The sequence below is a fragment of the Glycine max genome, chromosome 19 (assembly GCF_000004515.6).
Source record: "Glycine max cultivar Williams 82 chromosome 19, Glycine_max_v4.0, whole genome shotgun sequence".
Classification (NCBI taxonomy): Eukaryota; Viridiplantae; Streptophyta; class Magnoliopsida; order Fabales; family Fabaceae; genus Glycine; species Glycine max.
Genome location: NC_038255.2, coordinates 47,630,173 through 47,648,910, shown reverse-complemented (window position 1 = coordinate 47,648,910; position 18,738 = coordinate 47,630,173). Strand labels below are relative to the sequence as shown.

The window sequence follows — 18,738 nt, the reverse complement described above, 5'->3', positions numbered from 1 at the left end:
TAATTAAATTTGGCTCTGATTTGATTTCGGGCAATTATCCTTCACCTCTATATGAGGTACTAGTTTTGTAAATGATAGGAATTAGACTTTTTTTTAAAAACAAAAAAAAGAAAAAAAAAAAAAAAGAAAGAAGCTAGTGATTCTTCCATCCAAAGTATAATTTTTTTTTCCCCAAAAAACCTATTTTTACTGTTCCACAAGGAACTTCTAACCTAGGTTTATCTTCATTCTTGAAATAGCAAATAAAAATGTAATTTTAAAAAAATATAGAAAACCTAAATTATCAGTTTCTGAAGGAACTGCTAAGCTAGGTTCCTTATGTTCAAAATCATCAGCATAAATATCCTATCTTTTGAATATAGAAATTTTTAATTACTAATAAAGTCCTTTTTTATAATAATAGAATAATGTTTTACATTGGAAATTCAAATAGTATGAAGATTGTCATCATATCAGAATTCCCGTGAATTAAAATTGGACTTCACAGTGGTGTCATATTTTTCACAACAGTACCACTTCAATGGACATTTTTAAATTGTAAATAAAACAAATCCCTAACTTCAGCTTTTTAAAGAATATAAAAATGTTCCAAACTAAAAAGGACTTGAGAAAAAAGAAGAAATAACTACCCAATTCTTACTCCTCCCGTGTCCTGACTAATTATGTAGGGCAATAACATAGTACATACTAACATTGAATTTGTGATGGAGAGGCAGATACATGATGGGTATCTAGCTGGGCCTTGAAGAGATCAAGTCGAGAATCTCCGAGGCGTAAGGAATATGTTGCTTTCTTGTACTGGGCCCATGTGAAGGGCTTATATAGACTTGGATTTTGTGGTGGTGACACCATCTTGGGTAGCGGAGTGATCCACCAATCAAGTGGTGGTGCTGCAAAGTACATCATTGACATCCTTGCCTTCAATGTGTTGGTTAATGCCCTGTGCCTCACACTCATGAACTTTCCATTTGTCAAAACCTTCATTCATGTCAACATAAATTAAAAATGTAAATTTATCAGTATATGTTTTGCAAGCTAATACTTTGCCATATATTTAGAAATGAGATTATTACAAAGATAAAATTTAAATGTAGTTTCTTATATGTTTTTAGTATTGTTACAAAGATAAAATTTAAATGTAGTTTCTTATATGTTTTTAGTATTGTTGTTTGATAAAAATTAAAGTTTCACTTTGGTAGTTTACATAATAAAGATTGACATTAAACATGGATGCAAATTAAGAATGTGAAACTCTAAGTTTGATAGTAGAATAATACGATATCTAAGAAATTGTATTTTGTTTGTCCTCTTAATCATTCAATTTAACAGGAGAAATAGATTTTGACTGAAGTTTAATCAGAAGTTAAATAAAACATAATCAAAAACTATTTTTACCGATGATCAATCTCAAATAATATTTGAATGATCCGACTTTATCTTTAACATATTAATCACTTATATCAAATCACTTGATTTCCAATGAATTACGTTTAAAACATACATTCAGTTTCTTGAATAAGTTGATTTCCAATAAACTACATTTAAAACATACATTCAGTTTCTCTTTCTTTTTAATTATAGCTCTCTCATTTTCACCTATTTTCTTTTTATTCTTCAATCCCTTTCTCGTGACATCACTTATAATGTATAGGGCTTTCTTTCTTTAGAGTGCATTTGATAAGTCACTCAATCAATTTAGTAGCTAACAAGCTGATTTATAAGTTTAAAGTTTTTTTTTACTCTTAACTTATAACTTGTAAATTTAAGCTAGTTTATAAATTTTCAACTAGTTTATAATTTTATTTTATTTTTCATTTCTATTCCTATGCTTCAATACACCCAAAATTGATGAGCGTTTTAGTTTTTTTCCCTTACAAATGTGAATGTGATGAATGTAAAATTGTACTTTGGAAAACCTTGATCGTGGCTATGATATAGAGTTTGATTAAGGGACCAACCTGGAAGACATCACCCACCATGACAAAGAATTGATTGGGGTCAGGAGGGACAGGAATCCACAACCCATCACGGGTGTAAATTTGAAGCCCACCCACGTCATTGGACCGCATGATGGTCAAGATCTGAGGGTCAGAATGCGCCCCAAAACCAATGCTATTCTTGTTGCCCTTCACCTTCTGGTTCAATGGAGGGTAGTGATTGATCCTCAGAACTGAATCACTATTCACATCTCTAATGAGCCTGCTTAGTGCGAACTTGTCTGGGACCCCTAATCCCTCAACCACCAGATCTAAAATCTCGCACGTTACTTCTTTTACTGCTTCTACATAATCATTCACAACACAACTACCAAAAACAAATAGAGGGATTATGAATACTATAGTAAATACTAACATACAATTTGTTATTACCACAAAATAAAAGCCGAAGAAAAGTCTAACAGATATTTTGTTATTCTTTGGGTTTTGTCAGTTACTAACTTCTTCATGACTTCAGTCATCTAAGATTTGGTCTATTTTCAGGAAACAAAAGGACATTTGGTCACGCGTGGGCACGCTCACAAGATTGTACAAAGAGAAACCAATGCAAATTATGCCAGCACAAATAACCTGAATTTGCTGTCCTTTCTAACGAAGGTTCATGAACTGTGACACTGGGGGCAATGTCCATAACTCAGTCACTGTCGGCTTATGCTAAAACCCAAGGTGTAACATGATTCTAGTACATTTTACTTTGCTTTTTATCAGTTTATGTTTTGGGCCAATGGGCCCAGCCTGAGTAGGAAAGTAAGATCCATCTAATCAAAAAAATATCAGCTCCATTTTTAATTAGCCCAATGCGAGTTAACTTGTAGCAGGTTAGGCTGCCAAATTATATATAGTTTAAATTATTACTTATACTTTCAATTAGTCTAAATTGGTAAATACAACACATTATCTGTTTGTAATACAAAAAATACATATTTGAAATCAAATCTACCTAAGCAAATGAATATAAAGAACTAAAATGTTGCTAGTGAGCGGTTATAAAATTAATGTAGGTAAAATATAATCAATAATTTAGGTTAATCGCTGACAAATATTAAAATATTTTGATTTAAATATGCTTTTGGTCTTTATAGATTAACATTTTTTTAATTTTTTGATTCATATAAGTTTGTACTTTTTTAAGTTTGATATCGGTAAGATATTTTGTTCATTACCAAGATCAAAATTAAAAAAAAAAAATCAACTTACAAGAATTAACATTAAAAATAAACATATAAGGACAAAAAAAAATTTGCTGGATTAAAAGCATATTTAAGCTAGATATTTATACATAAAGGCAAAAAAATGTTTGTTCTAAATTATGATATGCTCGTATTAAAATATTATTGTTTATTCGAAAATTATAGATTAGGGGGATTTTTTCAATTAAATTTAATAGATTATTTTTACTGTAATTTTATTGTATTAATTTTACATTATTTAAAAAATGATAAAATACGAAAAACAGACTTTTTATTCTTTTAACAGAATTTTTATTTTAAATGAATAAATGTGACAAATATATATATATATATATATATATATATATATATATATATATATATATATATATATATATAAATGGTTTGTTAGAATCATTTCGTTTATTTTTGTGTATCTTTGTCTTTTCATTTTTTTTGTCTTTTCGTTAATAGTCTTATTTGTTTAAAATTGGATATCAGATCCACACCTAAAATGTTGGTTGGTGTAGCCCATTTGTTTGACGGTACACGTGCTGCGTCGCATTTTTGCAATTCTAATATTATTATTAAATTGATAGAAAATTCATAAAGAAAGTCAGCTCATTTTTTCAAAAGTCAGCTAAATTGTATAAGACTATAATAAGATAAATATTTTTGGTCATATTTTAATGCTATAAAGTAATTGAATCCTTCCAATGTTAAACAAAAGTGCATGATTTATAAAATTATGTATTTAATTAAAATACATTAATGATGTAAAGTTTTTTATACTATCATATATAAGATGTATATTGTTATGTATAGTGATCACTGTTGTAATAATAAATCTAAAAAATATATTTAAGATAGTTTTTAATTAGTTGATATTGTTATATGTTTTTTTTTACTATATATGAAAATTAAATCCTTAAACTATTATGTAAATAGAATATTAATTCACCGTGACTATCATGGATATAAACACAGATCGATGGATGGATCCAGTTGCAGTGAAAACCCTGATCCAATTTATTCACAGGTGCACATATAAGTCTTAATCATGCATACGAAACAAACACGTGAAATCAACTACATAAACGGTTCATATTGATTAACAAAAGGTAGCTTGCATGCTTATCCTTGATTAGGATACCATATATATGCTATAGATGGCCTGGTTTTGGCAAAGAACTTCTTTCATTATGACATACAAGAACAAGAAACACATCACAATTTTTTTTCTTAATTCTCCAATTTATCAGAAAAAATCTTAATTAATTTAGAATTTAGTTAAAAAATAAGTAAAATTTAATTAAAAACATTTATAATAAGGATCAAACTTAAATAATATCTAAATAATTCAACTTTAATTATATTAAACGCCTGTATCCAATAAGTTAGACATCGATATCACATATAGGTCAAACAAGTTATAGCCACAGACCAATATTGAAGGTGCTACTCTGCTAGGCAGTTAATTAAGAAACAAAGACAGAAGGCCTTGTTGACTTGTTCCCTGACTTTCCTCCTTTACGTTCGTTTATATACAACTAATTACTTGTACGTTTCTTATTTTTAGGAATTTAATTTAAATGTAATTACAGTATAAAACATGTAAAAGGTTTTTACACTTTTATCCATTTACAAATGAGAAAAATAAATATGAACAGTATATGGAAAGTAGACTTTCGCTGATTAACTTAAAAGTATGTCATTGGTGATATTTTATTAGTTGATGTTGTTAAAGTTTTTAAACTAAGTGTGCATAATTATTAAACTTTTAATATATTATATATGATAAGTTTATTCAATTTTATTGTAATTACGTACTTTCATGCTTGGTTTGATTTAGGAGAAAAAAAGTGAAAGAAAAAGAAAAGGAAAAAAAAGTATGTGAGCTGATTTTTAGGTTGTTTCTTAGCAAGAGAGAAAATGAAAATAAAGAAAGATAAAACTTTTTTTTCTCTTGATTGGTTGTATAAAAAATAGAAAGATAGAAAATATGTATATAAAATGTAAAAATAAATGTCATTTGGTATTTAAGTTACATATATAAAATCAAATTTATTTTATCTTTCCTTCCCAAAATGGAAATATTGTAGAAATATAGGGTCCCACTTATTTTTTTCACCCTTCTATCTTACTTGAAACAGTTCCAAAATAGGAAACAAGGAATGGAGGATCTGATTTTAAACTTTCTCTTATTTTCTTTCTCTTCTCCTGTCTTTCCTTCAAATCAAATTTACCCTAAAAAAACATAGTCAGTCATTTATCATCATTTATGATTAATTGATAATGTAAGTTTTTATAGTGAAAAATTAAACAATTTTTTCAGTATGTTATAATAAATAAATAAAAATTTATAAGATAAAATGTATGAAAGTAATTCAAGCGATAGTTATATGAAATTAGACTGCATATCAGCCTTTGATAACCAATATATTAAAATAAAATAAAAACAAACTAAAAAAATTATTCTAACTTGCTAAATAATAGTGAGTACTAATATTATATTCATTAATAGTTTGATATTTGAATGTTGAAAAATGATAGTATTGTTATATAATTATCTATATTTGTTTTTTATACATAAACTAAAAAAAATACTACACAATACATTTTTGAAAAAAACTATAAATTTTAAGTATAATTAAACTTTAAGTCAAAGCTCATAATCAGCGCAAAATATCTAGAGTTAAAAGACTTTAATTACGGTGGTGATTACATAAAAAAAAAAACTAAAAAAACACATAAAGGAAAAGGAAACGACAGCTTTTTGTTGTACCAACCATGGTGTTTAAATAAAGAAAACATTTTCACTTTATTTCGTTAATGTCGTTTTCACCCATAATCTAGGAAAGAAAAAGAAACCTAGGATTAGTACTACAGGTAAATATTGTTGGCGAGAAAAATCAACAAATGATGATAATGAAGTAGTGGTACCTGAACTTGGTGGAGTCATTAGCGATGGTTTTGGATCTCTCAGAGACGGAAAGAGGGTTAGCATGAAGCAGAAGATACTCTAGGTCACCCATATCTCCGTTGGGCCCGATATTGCTGAAGCCATAACCGAAAGGACTTGCTGGGCCAGCTCCACGCTTCTCGTAGGTGGCTTTGCCAAAAAACTCTGCACCCTCTTCTTCCATTCTTGCAATAACCTCCTTCGGAACATTGTGGTTAACAACCTTGAAGAAGCCGTATTCCTCGCAGGCTTTCACCACTGTTTCCGACAACTCTGTCCTTTCCATGGATAGGTCTATCGTTGGAATTTTTATTATCGTCTTCTTTTTCTTGTAACTTGTCTTGATAGAAGTTGGAGAAGGAGAAGGCACAACCATTGCTATATATATATATTGATAAAACAAAGAAATATCTGGTTTGATTGACACACAGAACACCTAGCTATGGAGGGTATAGAGTATGACTTGGTCAGAGAAAGGTGGTATCATATAGCATGTATATATATTCAAGGGCTGGAAGAGGGAGAGACGTACGATGTTATGATTAAAATTAATTCAATTGTAAATTTTACAATTAAAATGGGGTACGGTGAACAACTGTGTACTAAGAAAAAGTAATTAACTTTTGTAGTATGTTTATTAATTTAAGGAGGATGGACTTTGTAGATAAGACGGACCAGTGGGGAACTTGAAAGAGGAAGGAATTGAAAGTTCTATCCTGTTTGACAATGTCCACATTATGCGTACACTTGAAAATTCAATTTACTAATACACAAACAGTAATGGAAGAAAGAACAAAAGCGAGACCAAGAAAAAAAAAGGAAAAAGAAAGCCAGCTGATCAGATTAAAAACAAACAGTAGAAGAATTAACGTAAGGTAAGCAAACAACCGGCTGCTTTTGCATTATTCGAAATAAAGACGGATCATATTGAAAGGGAAATGTTGATAAAGTTTCAGTCTTGTTTTGTTTTTCATAGACATCTTGATTTTTTGTCTATATGTTATAAATACAATTAGGGATGCATATGGATAGAATATATATTCTATCAACGGTGAGATGATATATATATATATATATATATATATATAAGTTACATTAGTGCAGTAAAAAAATATAACTCGTACTTGTGTAATTTAATTTTCATCTCTATATTTAGAATGAATTTCATAATTTAAGCATCAAATAATTTAAGTATCTATATTGGCGGTGTGCTATTACTCTATTAGTATGAAAAATCTTATAATATCAATTGATAAGAAATCATTATGCCGATAAATAAATATAAATCAAGTTAAAACTTGAAAGTAATTACATTAAAAGTTAATAAATTTATTATAATATAAAATTATTTTATATTATTAGTGTTTAACATAATTTATCTATTATTTACTTTTTTTATCTTTTCCGTATATATATATATATATATATATATATATATATATATATATATATATACTTTTCAAAATGAAAAGAAATAATAAAACTTGTTCCACCTTTTTATGGGAAAAAAAAAACATTTTCCTTTTTCGTGCATATGTTGTATACACTTTTGCTGCTCAGCAAATATATATGATTCACATGCCCACTGCATTTGGACCTTTGAACGTCTACACGCTGAGAGAAATAAAAAATGAGACACTCCTTTGAATGTTTACACCTTGAGAGAAAAAAAAATGAGAAATAAATGTTTAATATGACAAAAAGAGAAAGATAGAGATAAATGAGAAGGGTAATTGACATGGTGTTTACAATTTGTGGGTGTCTAAATATTAATACTTTTATATGTATACATCTATTTTTTCTTGTCTTATTTTTTTTATTTATTCTGTTTTTTTTATCATATCACTTGTAATATTTATCACTTTTGCTTTTCCCCCTCCTTATATCTATCCTTATCCACTCAAAAATGGAATGTACGTTGCTATAATGAGTTGTTGAGACTCAATTAGCTGAAGTGTACATTAAATTAAATTTTTGAGTAAATATTAAAGTTTGATTTCCACAAAATACATTATTATCAGAGAGAGAGGAAAGAAGTTTTAAATGCGAGAAAAAATTTAAATTCAATGTTCACAAAATATGTTATTATTTTATGTTTTTGTGCTTGTAAATTTGCGTTTTACAATTTTGGTATTATTATTTATTTTTAGTTTATGTAAATTTGTATTTTCTTTTATTTTTAATTTTTATAATTTTTTCTTAGTTCCTTTGAGTTTGTATTTTTTTTAATTTTAATGTTTATAACTTACAATGACTAAGAATGAAAAAAAATGCAATTTTAAAGGAATTAAAATACAAAAACAAACTTACATCAAATAAAAGTGAACAAAAAAGAATTATTGGATTCAAAATTGAAAAAACATAAATTTATAGAAATTAAACATAAAAAATTACAGAAATCAGAATTAAAAAAGAAACATAGAAAATTACAGAAATCAGAATTAAAAGAAGAAGAGTTGTGAACAAGAAGCTAATACGACGTCGTTGCATCGGCTATTCTAAATTTTAATATCCGCAGTAGAGAAAAGTGAGAGGGAAAACTGGAACAGGAAGAACGAACCTGTTTAATTCCCCCAAATCCGAAGTTGATCCTGAAACCCTAAATAGACCTTAACGTTGTGTCTATGATTGTGAATTATGGACGCGAAGGATATCCTGGGATTGCCCAAAAACTCATTCCCAACTCTCGAGAAGAAGTCTCGTCCTCCCAAAGAGTCTCAAAGAAAACCAGATGGCATTTCACGCGAGGTACCTATCTTTATCAATTTCAACAATAACAATGTCACATTCAAGATTTTGTTTGTGGTTACTGAATTCAATTCAATTCAATTGAATTTGTAGGTGTATGCGCTTACGGGTGGATTGGCCCCTCTCATGCCTGCAACTGAAGCCTCTCAGTTGAAGAAAAAGCCTCCTCCTCTGGAAAAGGTTTGTTTCTTCTTTTGTTTTTGTTTTGGGAATACTCAATTACTCTGGTGATTTAAGTTAATGAGTAATTTCACCTTTTTCTTCCTTTTTCAGATCACTTGGCAGTGGCTTCCTTTCACCAGTTCTGCTCGTAAAGATAATCTTCATCTTTACCATTGGGTCAGTATCAGTCTCAGGATATTTTTAAAACATTCTCTGTGGGTTAAACTATCCATTTTGTCTCTATAGTTCTTCCCATTTTAAGTTTTAGTCACTGTATGAGAAAAATTGTAAGTTTTAGTGCATACACATGCATAAAAATTAAGCTTTGTTCCTTGGCATTAACGCCGGAGATAATTTTCTGGAGGTATACAACCACGGTGAAACTTTCTGGTGGTGAAAACTGCTGCAAAAGTTTGTCTAGGGACTAAACTTATTGTTTTCTAATATAGGGACTAAAACTTAAATTTGAGACAAATAAAGAGACCAAATGAATAGTTTAACCTTATATGTGATTATGAGCATGCGAGTAATGGTTATTTGTCTCTTGCAATTCAGGTACGAGTCGTTAATGGTGTTCCTCCCACAGGGGACTATTCTTTTGCCAAGTATAACAAGGTAAATGCGAGTGTACTTTTTGTCTTCATGCATGCTCTGCATTGCTTTATTTTTTAATATGAATTTAGTTAGCATCATCTTTTTGTATGATTGAATGTTGGTTTACATGGTGTGTTGCAGTCCGTTGATGTTATCAAATACACAGATGAGGAGTATGACAAGTATTTGACAGATCCTGTGAGTACCATGTCTAACTGTACAATTTTATGGAACTTATTCAATTTTGTGCTCATACCATAATGTTGCCATTTTCTGTGCTACCCAAACCGTATTTTATTCACTGTATCAAGTTGTGATTTTGGGGTCTCCATTGGCTTCTAGTGCACGAGTAGTATTGAAAGGTATTTTTGTGTATGGACCATTAGAAGTGTTAAATTGCTTGTTACTTATGTTGGAGCTTATAAATCATAGTATTGAAAGCCATTTCTTTTTTCTGGAAGAGGATATCTTGTTATTCTTGTGTGGTCTAATGACAACACAAGTTACCCTGTTACATCCATGAGAGGTTTTCTTCCGTCACTAATTTAAAAGAGATTTTGTCTAAAAGAATTGATGGATTGATTGAGAACTATTAATGGTCAGCCAAGCAAATGAGCATAAGACCTGGAGATTTACTCTAGGAGAAACAATAAAGAAAAACAAAAACAGAATACATGTAGGCCGGTTTGTTTTGGTTTCTGTTTTGGCTTGTGGGATATTCCGATAGTGTGGATAGTTATAGCCTTATAGGGGAGGAGTGATCTTCATGTATTCAGGATTCCTTTTGGCTTCTAGCTTTGGCAGGGATAGTTTTCTCTGTGGAGCACTTGCTTTGTTGGGGGAGGTTATAGTTCTTTTTCTCTCTCTATTCAATAATGCAACCACACATCTCTGTTCCTTGGTTTCCATTTTAAATCCTTGAACCCCAAGTTTTGTATGGATGACAACAGCAAGATTCTATAAACTTGATCATATCATCAGAGTCATATTGTCATAATAATCACAATCACAGCTTAATTTAGTTTCAGTGATTGAGTCTTGGACTCTTGACCAAGTATTCAATTTACTTTTGCTGAGATTGTCTCTTGTGAGGGATACCTTTTGGTTTGATGTGACAAAATTTGTTTGGAGCCTGCTCTTACTTGAGCTTATGTATACATTAATGTGGGTGGCTTAGGAAAATTTATTACCTCCCAGATGGATAACTAATGCTGTTTGTGATGTAGTTGGCGGTTTTGGTAGAATGATCATAGTAAAATTTTGGATTGTTTTTAAAGCTTTTGAATTGGGTTACAACAGTAAGAGTTGGGTCACATTCTGAATTGTTACCTTGAGGTTTTCTTGTTAAAAAGAACCTGTATTTTGAATCAAACAGGCAACCATATGGATGGGTATATGGGATCATGCCCTTTTCCTTACACTTTATCATGATGATTGGTTCCAAGAACAGGAAAATATTATCGGTATAGCTATAAACAAATGGACAAATTTGTGATCAATTTGGAAGGATCCGCATGTGTGAACCTTGCTTAAATTTGCATCTGTTTCTCTTGTTCACTACACTAAACTGTACTTTTCATTGTGTAAAACTACTCACCCTTAACTGCAACTGTGATTCTGTGTGCTTTTCACAATTGAAAGTTGAGACATTTGACATTCTATCAGTATTTTTACATGTATCTTTATCAAGTTTTAAGTGCATTGCTCTATTCCATTATGCTTTATATATGTAGATGTGGACCAAAGAGGAGACGGATCAACTATTTGACTTATGTGAGAGATTTGATCTCCGATTTATTGTAATAGCTGATAGGTTTCCATCCTCTCGGACTGTAGAGGAATTAAAGGATAGATATTATAGTGGTATGTATTTGTTCAATAAATTATTAATTTATTATATATTGCACAATGCACATTTTCTTTTATTCATACTTCAGTTTGATTTTATGGAGAATATATTTAACATGATTTTTTATTCTCATGGCTTGTCATGTAGTTTCCCGGGCTATATTGATTGCTAGGGCTCCATCTTCTGGGGATGTCGCAGCACATCCTATTGTTAAGGTGCCGTAAAAAAAGCTTGGATATTCCTCAGGACAATGCCAAATGGTCCTAGTAGTAACTTGTCCTTTGTCCCATTGTAGGAAACATATAATTTTGCACAAGAAATGGAACGAAAACGAGCACTGTCCATGGTCCTCTCTCAAACAAGGCAACAAGAACGAAGAGATGAAGAGGTTTGGACCGGTTTTTTATATTAAAATTAGTAGTTTCTGCAATCTGTGCATTTTCATAGAAAATAAGGTATAGCTACCTTCTGTTATTTTATGCAGGTTCTTGTTGAAGCAAAAAAAATAGCGGAAAAACGCCTACCTCCCAAGGTAATTTTTTTAAGATTGCTTTTCTATAATGCCATTACTTGTGGAGGGGAGGAATTGTTTTCATGAATTAAAATTAAGTTTCAGATGATCTAATTCTTTTTCTTGTTTACTTGTGATTCTAGATTCCTTCCCACTCACTACCTTAAACTATTATAGAATTGTATTTATGTATCACACAAAATTTTCATGCCATGTATCTTTTTATTTGAGCTGGAAGGTAATTAGAGCTATGTAGTCATAACTCATAACTTTGTTAATTCGCATTTTTACTGACTGTAAAATACATGTTGGAAGGGTGTCACTGAATTGTTTGTTCCCAGTTCTCAATTAGCAATTTGGGGGAGCAAAACTTATGGAATATATTAAACATATTCACTTTAAGCTCCACAAGCACCTGTGTGCCTGTCATTGTGATATCATGCTATTCGGGGCATCATATGGATTGACCTAGTTGCTAATTGTTACCTCCATCTTTAGTATCAATTGTGGACTAAGCTCTGCCTCTGGTCATGACCCAATTCATTTATAGGGGCTTTCTTTGGGTCCCCGAGCAAATTATTTTATGCAGGTCATCAGGATTTTTGATTGTTGCTATTAATGGAATTGGATTCAAAATATCATCACCCATGCTGTCTTATATTAAAAACCATATACTGAATGATGCCTTTGGGGATACAGAGCATGTCCCCATAAGTCATCCACAATCGGGTGCCAATGGAGAGTAGTTGTCTAGGTCATGGAATATATGGCATAAGGGATGTGGGATAGACTTCTCTCTTTTTTTGCTCATGGTATACACTAGAAATTGACTGAGGTCTTCACCTGATAACATCCGTGTTTGATTTTGTGTTTTAGGTTGCTGAACAGTCTCAGTTGGTTGCTTCTAATGCTGGTGCAGAAGCTACAGAGAGGGCTGTCCCTGGTGAAACCATATCTCCATCAAATGTGCAAATTCCAATGGCTGTTCCAGATAATGCATCTACTCTAGCTTCTCTTCGTATGGTAAGTTATACGGAAGGTTTCCAGTGATGAATCCTGTGCCTTTTCTTCATTGACACTTTTGTTCTTTACACCTCTCAATTCCCAAACCTCATTCTCTGCCCTGCCCATAGGGAAGGTTAACACACAGATACTGATGTTTAAAAATTTGATCTTGCATTGATCATAATATTTCAAATGATTATTTTTTTTGAGACCATTTCAACAATTTTTTAATTATACATCTGAGCATAGTCTGATAGTGAGAAATATTTCAGCTTCGTGTATATTTGAGAACATATGCACTTGAGCAAATGGTGCAAGCTGCGAACGCATCTGCTGGACTTCGGACTATCAAACGGGTTGAACAAACTTTGCAAGATCTTGGGGTTTGTCTTTATTCCCTTGAACTTTTAATGCAGTTTAGATATTTCATTTGTTTTTGTTGCTGGTGCAGTCATTTAGTATTCACTGATCTGTATTTTTAACAACATTTAAAGGCAAATGTTAATGAGTGAGGCACTTGTTAAGGATGAAAAAGTGGAAAATATTAAATGAAAAATAAACTCTCTTAAGTTTCCAATGTATTAATGGTACTTTTCATTTAATACTTCACATGTTTTAATTCCTTAACAAGTACCCTCCTTTGGGAGCTGATTAGTACTCCCTCTGCTTTTCTCAAGGAACCTTTTAGGATGCTTTGGTCCTTTTTGTAAGACCTCTTTCAAATTATTTACTGCATTATTTTTCTTTACAAAGATATGTCCTTAATTACTCAACAGTTTTTCCTAGTCAATAAATAATAAATGCTGTAAGTTAATTTATTGGACTCTCTCCTGAAGATAGGGGAAGATCACTAGTCAGAACTGCCTCTTTCGTTCACCTTGCCTTTGTATAGAATGCAAAAAGTCACTACTTAAGTGGAAATACGTTAATCAGTTAGGTAGAAATAGATTAAGAGAGTAGGATCCCTGTAATTTTAAGGGTAATTATGGGAAAATAATACAAATTTTGACAAATTCAATATCACTAACTAAATTTCTTAATTCTTGTGAAATGGTTAAAGGGGCCCTATATATAAAAGACTAAAGGTAGTATTTAGTAGAGCCCATGTATAAAACCCTTACATTCTTCATTTTGGGAGGGCTGATGATTTTGAACGCCTTATTGAACTATTAAATTGATGTTTGGTTTTGTGAGTAGGGCCGTAAATGAGCTGCGTACTTTCAGTTTCAGAGAGCTATTTAGGCTCAGGCTCTCAGCTTGTGTCTGATTAACTAGCCTTATCATATTTTACATTAACAAATAAATATACTTGAGCTTATTTAAGGTTAAAATCAGCTTGCTTTAAATTCTCCAACAATATATATATATATATATATATATATATATATATATTATCTGAGCAGAAATATTTATTATGTATTGAATTATAGCATATCTATGGATTCATGAGCGTTGCCCAATCACACAAAAACAATATTGACTCTGTTATGCATCCTTTCTAATTTGGTTTTACTGTGATTGCAGGTCAATTTGAAGCCAAGGGTTCCAACGAAAGCTGTTTGTGCAGAGCATCTTGAATTAAGAAAAGAAATACTAACTTGGCTTAATCTCCAGAAGCAGGTATACAAGGGTTGAGAGGAATATACTTGCCAGTGGGAATGCTATTAATTAATTTGTATTTTGACCAGATTTTGAGGATTTCACTAGTTAGAATGTCCATAGGAGTGGCAACATCAATATTGGCTTGCATTTCCCCAATTTGTTTAATTTAATTACTTGTTAATATATTTGTTTCAGGTGCAATATAAAGAGGCTGAAGGTTCCTCTTTTCGTGATGGGTCATATGGTGAAACACCTGGAACACCAAAGGTTAGAAATCTGGTTTTTATTTTGGTATTACCCCCTCTATTGCTTTCATTGTTTGTCTGTGATTGTCCAAGCATTCCATTCTGTTACCCGAACCATGAATTTGTGATTTGGAAACTACTGACAGCATTTACATCGTGTTGGGGATCAGGACCGAACATTTGTTCCAGATTCAACGAATTTCGGAGGTAATAGATTACTCATGTTTGCACCTGCTACCTAGTTTTCTGTAAGTGATGGGAATTTCATTTATTTGTTATTAAAACTATGCATATAAATGTGGTTTCAGTGGAAAGGGTTGGCAAAAAGGACCAAAAGCGCAAGGTACACTGCAAAGTGTTTGTCTAAATATTTTCTCCATTGTCGATTCCCACTTACCGTTGGACTATTTTCTAATGCATTATTTGTATCTTGAAAATTTTATATTTTACAGGCACCTGGAGCTCCATCAGCTCATAAAAGACCTAGAAAACTAAAGGCCTCAGATCTTTAGTTTCTCAGGTGAGAGCTTAAATTTTGCGCAGATGATACACACAACTTTGTTAAGTACCATTTTTTTTAATAATTAAATATCCATCTGTACCATTTGTGTGCTTCTGTAATATGATATCTTTGGGTTCTTCAACATCCTTATGGTACTTGTTCCGTCGATTGTTGCTTGTAAAGGTAGCTAGCACAAAAAGCTTGTTAATGCATTGTATTTACTGAATGATGCTTTGCATGTTATCCATCAGGTGGCAACCGGGAAAGGTGTTTCAATTCACAGAATTCTTTCAATCAAACTGAAATTTGGTTTACTTCGGTCTGCAATTTTAGATTAATGCCACTCTTGTTATTCGATGTAAAAAGAAAAGTGAGATCCCTGAGATGAGTGAGATCTGCCATCTTAACCATGCCCTGAGAAGCTGGACTTTATTTCTTGTGCTGTTAATGCTTTGTAGAATTGTAGGGAGACCAGGTACAAAAAAGGCATCTTATTTGAATATGCATGTATATAAGTTTGGACATGGGAATTCCAGATGCCTTTGACAGCTTATGTCGGGATGTAGAAATTGGGTGCGGATGGAACAAGTGTCCTGCTTCATAAATGTTTCTAATCGTTCACACACCCAATGAAAAAAAAAATGTTTTTATTCAACATGATCATTCAAACTAAACGAAGATAATATTATTCAAATTTGTCATTGTAGTAAATTTGTGGAATGGCACAGGAGCATAAGGAAGAAGCCACGAGTAACTAATTGAACATATCTCCTTCCCATATTTGAAATAATTTTCTGTATAAGCTAATTTTAGTTCATAGAAAAGTTTTTGTTTTTATAAAAGAGTCACAGAGAAGTTTATTGAAAACTTAATTACAATAGAACATTAGCAAAAGACTTTCATCCGTAGGTATTTTCTTCAGTGGGTTAGCCCAATATAATGGGAGAACGGAGAAGGTTACTGAAATTCCTCCTCAGCGCCTCGACGTTGCGTTTAGTTGCATTAATAAACCCTGAAGTATCTGTGCATCATCCATTACCCCAATGAAACTTTCAGCAATCAATAATTAGCCAACCATGGAAATTGATATCACAGGAAGGCTGACTCAAATTATTCCTAGTGTTAGGCTCTAAAAGGAAATAACAATTCCATACTTAAATTCATTCAGAGCTGATGCATGTAATATTCAAGCGAAAAAAGGAGACAATCTACTACTAATACATTTAGCAGCAGAGGAAGTTTATCTTTTGAAGGAATAATTACAGAGAAAGAGCTAAGTGGTGGTGGTGAAGGTAACATTGAGAATATCTGGAAACTTCTCCTTGATGGTTGCTTTGATTCCGGATCCAATGGAGTCAGGTCCAACATACTTTACCTCGCACTCCCCGCCTTCTACGGACACCACTTCCACGCTCCCTCCGTAATTCTTAATGGCCGGCCTCAATATCTCAAGATGATTATTCACCGCCTATAACAAATTAACAACCATCATTTCCATTTCTGATATTCGAATTAGAATTAAAATTGAAATCTAGATAAATAACACGAACCTCAACCGTTGTCTCCCTTGGTTCGGTAAGGTAGACTTGGCGTATGTCCTTAACAGCGTCTCCGAATTTTTCCTTAAGAACGCGCTCGATCCCCATGGTCATGGTGGTGGTGGAGCTGGGGCAGCTCTCGCATGCTCCTTCGAGACGGAGAGATACCACGCCGTCTTCCACCGACACCACGTCCACGTTGCCGCCGTCGGCGATGAGGTAAGGGCGAACATCGTCGAGAACGAGGTCGACGTTGGATGCGGTGAGGTCGAATTTCTTGGCAGAGTATAATCCGGGAGAAGAAGACTCATTCTGGTTCGGGTTGGAGGCAGAGGGTGATCGGATTCTGATGCTTCTATTTTGCTTCTGAGGTCTGAAATTCAAAACTGAGGGTTTTAGTTTTAGTTGATAGCCATGCTGATGGTGTTGACCACTGAATCTGGGTGTTGAACATGAGCAACACATTGGGGTTAGAGTTGCCATGGCCATAAATGCAGTCAAGATACACTCAAATAGGACAACTACAAGTGCCTCCTAAAGCTAATAGCCAATCTGACTCCGAGTTCGGCCTATTGGGCTTTTGCATTCCTTCTAACTAGCCCAATCCCATATACTACTTTATTTTGACCAATAGTTTAATAATTGTTCAAAATATTACATAATAGAATCACTGGGCATATAAGGTGAAATGAGTGTTTTATGTTTTATTATGAAAGATGAGATGATTAAATAGTAGCCTTAGATCAAAATAAAAGATTCAGATTTAATTGTTAAGTGCATTTAATATTGGCTCTTTCACGCACATTTAATATTAACAACAATTAAACCTACATGTCTATTCAATATTAACAATTAAATATAGACCTTTTATTTTAATTTAAAAATTACTATTTAATTTTCTTATCACTCATAATAAAACACTATTCTCACCTATGTACCATGCTCTTGGTTGCTTTCAAATATGGTAACTGGTAGCACCAATTGGATTTTGTTGGTTTCATGTGCGGTAACCGGTACTAGTAGTTAAATGATTGGGTTTGGTTTCACGATACCCAGACTTTAACGCAAGTTATATAACTATATAAAGAGAATAAGATGTTTTGTTAATCTATATTTGTTTTCTTATTTTACCTTTACAATTACCTTTTTAAATATTTTTTTTTTATCACTATCACTTTTCTCTTCAACTAACTCACACCCCATTATTCATAAAAACTGCCCACTATTATTTTACTTTTTCTTTTGTTTTATTTTTTCAGATAATAAAAAGGATGGAAACCTAACAGCTGCAACCTGCACACCGTCAGCAGGTCTTGCGAGTAGGTAGCAAGGAAGTCGACATCCATCTTTTCTATGCAGATATGAGTAGATTTTCCTTTTTTTTTCATTTGTTAATTTTTCCCCAACAAGAGGTTTATAATAAATATTAGAATTTAATTTTTGATGACGAAGATATCCACAAATATTCTAATGCGAGTTCAATAGCCAATATGAATTATTTTCTTGCCGTTCAAAGAGCAAAAAATTTCAAAAACCTTCTAACACACATTGGACAAGTAATTTTTAGTGATTAGTAGTAAAAAATATAATTAAATAATAATAAAAATAAGGTTAAATTATTCTCTTTGATTCTTATCTTTTTAGTCTCTATAGTTTAAAAGTGATCTTTTTAATCCCTATAATTTATATTTTAATTCTCTTTTAGTCCTGTAGTTTAAAAGTGTTCTTTTTAGTTTTTTAATTCTCTTTTAGTCTTTATAATTGGAAAATTATAGGACTAAAAAAAGTAAGAATAATGAAATTATAGGGACTAAAAAACCACTTTCCAAACTATAGAGACTAAAAGAGAATTAA

The 18,738-nt window shown here is 31.9% G+C and overlaps 3 protein-coding genes across 4 annotated transcripts; 1 reads left to right on the top strand and 2 right to left on the bottom strand.

The window, feature by feature from the left end:
* Positions 1-459: 459 nt before the first annotated feature.
* Positions 460-6,531, bottom strand: LOC100777233 (gibberellin 2-beta-dioxygenase 2). Its single transcript, XM_003553625.4, has 3 exons — positions 6,110-6,531; positions 1,959-2,304; positions 460-978 (listed from the first exon to the last, which is right to left on the bottom strand). The coding sequence occupies exons 1-3, from the start codon at positions 6,502-6,504 to the stop codon at positions 688-690; spliced, it is 1,032 nt and encodes a 343-aa protein (XP_003553673.1). The 5' UTR covers positions 6,505-6,531; the 3' UTR covers positions 460-687.
* Positions 6,532-8,627: 2,096 nt separating this feature from the next.
* On the top strand, positions 8,628-15,934 carry LOC100818926 (SWR1-complex protein 4). Of its 2 annotated transcripts, none has more exons than XM_006604689.4 (17): positions 8,628-8,876; positions 8,970-9,056; positions 9,150-9,215; positions 9,594-9,653; positions 9,774-9,830; positions 11,366-11,495; positions 11,629-11,696; positions 11,777-11,869; positions 11,966-12,013; positions 12,869-13,015; positions 13,270-13,380; positions 14,522-14,617; positions 14,795-14,866; positions 15,015-15,051; positions 15,153-15,187; positions 15,297-15,364; positions 15,598-15,934. In XM_006604689.4, exons 1-16 carry the CDS (start codon positions 8,766-8,768, stop codon positions 15,354-15,356), a joined length of 1,278 nt encoding a protein of 425 aa, XP_006604752.1. In that variant the 5' UTR covers positions 8,628-8,765; the 3' UTR covers positions 15,357-15,364; positions 15,598-15,934. The 2 variants fall into 2 exon arrangements, with proteins under 2 accessions (XP_006604752.1, XP_003554562.1); XM_003554514.5 differs by having other exon boundaries at positions 14,991-15,051.
* Positions 15,935-16,502: 568 nt separating this feature from the next.
* On the bottom strand, positions 16,503-17,367 carry LOC100527356 (uncharacterized). Its single transcript, NM_001251776.2, has 2 exons — positions 16,897-17,367; positions 16,503-16,814 (listed from the first exon to the last, which is right to left on the bottom strand). The coding sequence occupies exons 1-2, from the start codon at positions 17,365-17,367 to the stop codon at positions 16,620-16,622; spliced, it is 666 nt and encodes a 221-aa protein (NP_001238705.1). The 3' UTR covers positions 16,503-16,619.
* Between the last annotated feature and the right edge of the window lie 1,371 nt (positions 17,368-18,738).

Coding starts and splice junctions, on each gene's coding strand:
- LOC100818926 (XM_003554514.5), top strand. CDS start 8,766: ATGGACGCGAAGGATATCCTGGGATTGCCCAAAAACTCATTCCCAACT. Junction 8,877..8,969: donor CAGATGGCATTTCACGCGAG/GTACCTATCTTT, acceptor TTGAATTTGTAG/GTGTATGCGCTTACGGGTGG. Junction 9,654..9,773: donor CTTTTGCCAAGTATAACAAG/GTAAATGCGAGT, acceptor GGTGTGTTGCAG/TCCGTTGATGTTATCAAATA.
- LOC100777233 (XM_003553625.4), bottom strand. CDS start 6,504: ATGGTTGTGCCTTCTCCTTCTCCAACTTCTATCAAGACAAGTTACAAG. Junction 2,305..6,109: donor AATGACTCCACCAAGTTCAG/GTACCACTACTT, acceptor TGTTTTTGGTAG/TTGTGTTGTGAATGATTATG. Junction 979..1,958: donor TGGTGGGTGATGTCTTCCAG/GTTGGTCCCTTA, acceptor ACATGAATGAAG/GTTTTGACAAATGGAAAGTT.
- LOC100527356 (NM_001251776.2), bottom strand. CDS start 17,367: ATGGCAACTCTAACCCCAATGTGTTGCTCATGTTCAACACCCAGATTC. Junction 16,815..16,896: donor CAAGGGAGACAACGGTTGAG/GTTCGTGTTATT, acceptor AATTTGTTATAG/GCGGTGAATAATCATCTTGA.